We start from the raw sequence: 6,497 nt of genomic DNA, 5'->3' as shown, positions 1-6,497 counted from the left end.
ATGAGGTAAAAATATGGCTCTCCATTTACATTTTTTTTTTTTTAAGTGAATTCAATTTCATGCAACCCTGATAGAGTAGTCGATATTTCTTAGAACATCTTTTTAGCCAGATGAAACTTTTCCTATCACCAATCTTAATAAAAGATGCATGATACGGCAAAAGGATGAAATTTTTGTATACTACTTTGGAATTTTTCTTTGATCACTGATGAATTCTCTACATTTCTCTTTCTCTCCTGTGAGCCGCTAATCTGGCCATTGCGAGCCGTGCAATGAAGACCACTGGATTACAGTGATAAGAATCTGAAACGAGAATGAAATGAGAGCCGCTCATAAGGCATCTCTCCTATTCCGTTTCCAGTGTGTATCTGATGAACGCGGTAGCGCCCTCTTTATTCCTTGTAGCGATATACGAGGTGCTACAGATACTGTATTATAGGGAGGGGTCGATAAGCCCTTCTACAATAAAAGGAAGGGCAGGTCCATCAGGATGACATGGCTACCTCACCCAAAAATAGATTTTTCGCTTCGCTCAAAATCCGTTTTTTGGGCTCAGGCCATGTCGTCCTGATGGAAGTTTACCAGAGCATTACTGTATCTGTGGATTCTCAACCGGTGTCGTACTCTCAAGAAAATATTTTCCTGGTCCGTCTACTCTAGACCTAGAGACCTATGATGTTACCGTCATACATCATTTCACCTAAACATGAACTATGTTAGTGCTTCCTGCCCCCTACAGGGGAGAGTCGTACTAGACTCTGTAAAAAGTCTCGAGTAGTACATAAAAACTTATGGATGACAAAATGACAAGCTTGTATAGTGGTCTCGCCCTATAAAGCAAAGTTTGTATAAGAGTCACCAGTGTCAGTATGAATTTCTGACATATCCTCCAATGTGACAACTCTTATTAACAATTGGATAACAAACAATTGGATAACAGTTGTATCCGCATAGGAACAAATTTTGCATCTCTACCACCATCCCCTTAGGGTACAACGTCAACCCTTCCTAAGGAAGGGTTAGAGTGAGTGGACTTTTGCTTGAATCAGGGAACAATCTTTAAAGATGTACCATGATAAAAATATCCATATTTTAATCTTAATGCTCAGTACATTTCTAATAAAATGAGTGTGGGCGAATAAGACGCAGGGTTTACTATGAACTATTTTATTAAAATTTGATAAACATACATATCAGATCAACATTTATAAAATTTATAAAATGTGGATGATATCCGTTAAATCATAAAGAAAACAGTCAACAGAAAATATTGTTTCGTCTACCAGCAAACAGGTGTGCCACTTTAATTGAATTATTAATAGTAATGATACAGTCTGTATACTGTACTGTTTATTTACACTAGTGTAAGAAACGCTTGTCATAAGTGTCCGTATTATGCTATAGTTCACCAACGTCAATGGAACAGTTCATAAGGACACTTTCGTGGCCTATTGCTCAGTGTGTAGTAACATACAGTGACTACACACCCATCCCAAATTAATTACACTGTTCCTCGCAGATTTAAAACAGAAGGTTAAAGAATTCTACCTGCTGCTACCACAGACCTTGAGTTGCTTCACTTGCTTCGCATAGTGTATAAAGAACACCTTGGATGACTACCAGCCGGTATACGAACAAGGATGTTCAAAGTCCATGTAATTAAAGGAAATTTTATGGAGGAGGCAACTTTCCTCGGATCATGACTAGCGGGTGTACTGTCTGGATCTGTTCTGCGAATAACACGGGTGATTTTCGCCCTTAGTTATAGATAACTTTGAACCCAGGGTTTCTCTTCTGAACAGCTGTCCTCCCATTAAGTCTGAAGTTCTATGAAGAAAGACCTTTAGGCACTCCACTGGACATAGAGATGCATCTTCCTTTAGAGGGCAGATTCTTGAGGGACCCCACCTGTTGGTGGGTAGCTTGTTCTTGGTAAGAAACGTTAGGTCTGGAAATATATTCAGTTCTCCCTCCAAGAACTGGACGTGGCCTTCCTCTCTAGAGAGAGCCACTATTTCACTAACTCTGACCCTCAAAGCGAGTACAAGCAGAAATATGACTTTTAATTTAAAACCTTCTAAGCGCATTCCTCATTGTTCATTATTTATACACAATGAAGAATTTTATCTAATGACCATGCAAACGGTCTTTGGAGGTGCTGAAGGGCTAAGACTAGCATGGGCCTTCGAAATTCATTAAGAACGTCGTTAGAAAGGTCGACATCTGTACTCGCTGAGACAAGGATGGATCAGGTAGCGGTACGAATTTTAGTCGTAGCTCCAATGCCAGAGGGAACCACACGCTATTTGGCCCCTTGTGGGCCACTATTGCTGCTTTCCCTTTGAAGGATCTCAGCTTGTCGAGGACCTTCAAAAGGAGGTTGTGCGGAAGGAACAGATAAATACTGGACCATCTGTTCCAGTCTAGGGACATAGCGTCCACTGCCTCCGCTAACGGATCCTCGTATGGGGACACGTAACGATCTGTTTTCTTGTAGTCTTTCGTCGCAAAGAGGTCTACCAACAGTTCCGGGACTAGACTTGAGATGAAGAAGAAGGATCCTGCGTCAAGGGACCATTCTGACTCTATAGGTGTAAACCTGGATAGAGCATCCGCTGTCACATTGCGGAACCCTTGAATGTGAACTGTTGACAGGTGCCATTTCTTCCTTTCCGCCAAACGGAATATGGCCAACATCACTTGGTTGATTTGAGGTGACCTCGGCCCTTGTTGATTCAGGCATCTCACTATCACCTCGCAGTCTAGAACCAGTCTTATGTGGGTCGAGTGGCGAGAAGATACTTTCTTTAGTGTCAGAAATACCGCCATGGCTTCTAGAAATTTTGATGTGAAATGACTTAAAAAGATTGGCCAAGCTCCTTAGACTTTCTTCTGATGAGAGTGACCTCCCCAGTCTTCCTTTGAAGCGTCTGTGTGGATAGTTACTGATGGTGGAGAAGGTTGAAGTAGTATTGATTTCTTCAATTGCTTGTGAAGCGTTCGCAGTTGAGTCGGTAGTGGTCTTATTAGATCACTTCGCGCGTTTGATGCATGTTTTCTCCAGACTCCTGTTGCATCCTTTAGCTGTGCTCTTAGCACTGGATCTGTTATCGAAGCAAACTGTAGAGAGCCCAGCACTCTCTCCTGTTCGCGTCTTGATATCCGTTTGGATTTCAATAGTCTCTTGACAGAACCTGCTATTTCTTTCCTCTTCTTCCCAGGAATGGGAAGTCGATGTGACTCCAAATTCCAGTGGATTCCCAACCACTGAAATTTTTGAGCTGGAAAAAGTCGAGATTTATTAATGTTGATCTTGAATCCCAGATGTTCCAGGAACTGGATCACTATCTCAGAAGCTTGCATGCATTCTGTCCTGGATGCTGCCCACACCAGCCAGTCGTCCAAGTAGGCTACTACTTGGACCCCCCTTAGGCGTAATTGATGGACGGCTGCGTTCGCGAGCTTTGTGAAAATCCTTGGGACTATGTTTAGCCGGAAAGGCATGGCTCTGAAGGCGTAAAGTTTTCTATGTAACTTGAAGCCTGTGTAGGAGGAAAGGTGACAAGTAATTGGACGGTGCCAATAAGCGTCGGACAAGTCTATAGAGACAGCATATGCCCTTTTGGGCAGTAGGGTCCTTATTTGTTGAAGTGTGAGCATTCTGAACTTGTAGCTCACTATGAACTTGAGTGGCGACAAGTCTAGAATGATTCTGAGTTTTTCTGAGTCCTTCTTTGGAACACAAAACAGCCTTCCTTGGAATTTGATGGACTTAACTTTCCGGATTACTCTTTTGTCTAAGAGCTCTCGGACCTATTCTTCCATAACGGGGGTTGAGTGTTGGGAGAATTGAGGAAATTGAGGTGGAGGGCTGTTCCAGCTCCAACCTAGTCCATTCTTTATTAGGCTGTGGGCCGAGGGATCGAAGGTCCAGCGATCCCTAAATAGCTGTAGTCTCCCTCCTACTGTAAGTATCTCACTTCTGCTGTTGTGGACCTGAGGCCTTGCCTCCTTGACTGCATCCTCCCCTGGATCCCCTTCCTCTTGAAGGGCGTCTAGAAGAACCTCTGGCTGTTCCTCTAGCTTTCGAACGAAAGGTAGAAGTCTGCCTTTCGAAGGCTGGGTTAAAACCTGGCGACTGTGTCGTCACTTGTTGAGGTACCAGCTGGTACGTGGTTGGAGGTTGTGCCACTATCTGAGGCACCGCGGTCACAGGAAGTTGTTGTTGTTGTTGCTGTCGGTAGGGTTTAGTCGGCCGAGAGGATGGCCTAGGCCTTTTTGTCTTCTTTTTGAGTTGGGGACCCTCATCCAGAGAAGACTTTCTATTAAGATCTAAGCCCCACTTTTTGAGAATGTTCCTATTCTCTGTGGTGGCCTTGTCTACTACCTCTTTAACCACTTCGTTGGGAAAGAAGTCTTTACCCCAGATACGAGAGGATATCAGTTTCCTTGGTTCGTGCCTCACCACATCCGAGGCAAACACGAACTCTCTACAGGCTCTCCTAGCTTTAACAAAGCTATAGAGATCCTTCGTAACTGTGGCCAGATGGGTTTTGGCCACTACCATGAACATGTCCTGGTTCTTGGGGTCACTTGCCATCGTTTCTAATGTCATTTGCAATGAAATCGATGCTGCAAGTCTTTCCTTCGTCTCTTGCTCTCCGCACGAGAACATCTGACAGTTTTGGAAATTCCTCACCAAACTGACGTTCAGCAATATCAGCTTCCAGCTTCCCGACTGAGAAGGTAAGGTGGACGTCCTTACAGTCTTCTTGGTTCAAGGGCAAAGTCAGAGATAACGGCTTGCACTCCTCCAGGGAGGGGCATGGTTTCCCTGCCTCCACCGCCTGTAAGGCTGCCTTATATCCCTTTTCCATGAAGGGAAAGGCTCTGGTTGGAGAGGCCACAAAGGAGGGAAGCTTCTTACTCAAGGCTGGCAACCTTGAGTTCGTGAAGCCCCTCTCTTTCATGGAGGCTGCTAGTAACGCCTCTGCTTTACTATGGTCAAGAACTATGACCTCCTTCGGCTCCGTTTCCTCCTTTGAGGCTGGCTCCTTCCTAAGAGAGACATAGCAGTCCGGATAAGAATCTTTGTTGGGCCAAATTTCCACTTCTTCCAGAGGAATTGCTCCCAACTTTAATGATATCACGATCTTCCCGGTTGTCATTGGCATGTGTTCGGCATACCTCTAAAGATTGGTGTCCGAGCACAAAGGAAGATTCTTCACGTTGAGTCGCTTCTGGGGCCCACGTGATGCTGCAAGTCTACGTATCAATAGTTTCATTGCAGCTTCCTTCTCATCATTCTTTCTTTGAATTTGTTGGATCATCTCAACAATAGAAGAAAGAGTCCTTCCCAGTTCATCTTGGATAGCAGACGATGTAGAGGGAACAGGTTCTGGGTCCGGAACCGATGTAACCGACACCTCGTCAATTTCTTCCTCATCTACTTGAGGGGCATGGGACAGCTCCTCCTCCTGACCTTCTCCTAGAAGGTCCTTCTCTGTAGAATCCAACACCTCCGACATCTTATCGTCCAATTGGATGTCTTGAAGGGTGGCTGAGACTTCAGAATCTACCGGATTCTGGGCAGTTGGTATTTCCACCTGAGGCTGAGGAATGACTGCATCAGCCGATGCTTTAGTGAAAAGGTAGGCCCTCATATTCTCATTTGGAAGGTAGGGGCCTGAGGTGTTTTTCTGAAAGCCCCTCACCCAGGTTCATAACTTTTCCCTGGCAGCATCCCTTGACTCCGTTGACTTGGGGTTGTCAAAAGCCTCGGTAATCAGGTTAGAACATACAGTACAAACCTGAGGGTCCCAATATCGGAGGTCACCTCCGGAGGCTGCGCATGCTGCGTGACTCCTGCAAAACTGATGTCCACAGAAGTTCTTACTACGGGCATTGCAGAATACACTCCCGCACTTCGGATGGTCCTCCTGTAAAGAGAAGAAAAATCCATGAGTATCAAGTGAAGGCTTTTCACTTATATTAAAACATGTAGCTTACACAGTAAAGCTATAAAAGAAAGAAGGAAAGACACATACTTGTATTTCCTGCCCAGCCAATTGCTGTACCCTCCCAAGATATTAAAACTAAGGTCAATTCTATTCTAGAATACCTTATGTAATTTCCTAAACGGAAATTTACGGTGTAGCTCACACCTTGAAATAAAGTTTTAATATACGGGATAGAATGAATACAGAAAGAATTCAGTTTCTATATATTGTACAGTCTCAACCAAAGGCTGTATAAGATAACATTAAGTATGTTGGAAGAACTTTAGTGTTACAACAAACTCTGTACTGTAGTTTTATCAATGTAGTATGTACTACACTACAAATATAGCAACTACTGTACATCGAATGCTGCTGTGCCGGCCAGCACGCACCGGCATGTGCCGGCGTGCGCCATCACATGCTGGCCGGCATTTACCCCTGTATAGTTTGAAGATATACTACGTTTTAACTAATAGGCAGCAGGTCACTGGGTCGCAA

General features: G+C 44.2%; 1 protein-coding gene across 1 annotated transcript in view; it reads right to left on the bottom strand.

The window, feature by feature from the left end:
- Nucleotides 1–5,528, bottom strand: part of LOC137643160 (transcriptional regulator ATRX homolog) — a 30,730-nt gene extending 25,202 nt beyond the window's left edge. The window contains exons 1-3 of the mRNA XM_068376012.1: nt 5,380–5,528; nt 4,928–5,058; nt 4,598–4,738 (exon numbers count right to left, since the gene is read on the bottom strand). Coding sequence (XP_068232113.1) covers nt 4,598–4,738; nt 4,928–5,058; nt 5,380–5,528 — 421 coding nt within the window. The remainder of the gene's footprint in view (nt 1–4,597; nt 4,739–4,927; nt 5,059–5,379) is intronic.
- Nucleotides 5,529–6,497: the final 969 nt, after the last annotated feature.

Source organism: Palaemon carinicauda, chromosome 6 (assembly GCF_036898095.1).
Source record: "Palaemon carinicauda isolate YSFRI2023 chromosome 6, ASM3689809v2, whole genome shotgun sequence".
In the NCBI taxonomy this organism is placed as follows: Eukaryota; Metazoa; Arthropoda; class Malacostraca; order Decapoda; family Palaemonidae; genus Palaemon; species Palaemon carinicauda.
This window is presented reverse-complemented; position numbering and strand designations above follow the sequence as displayed.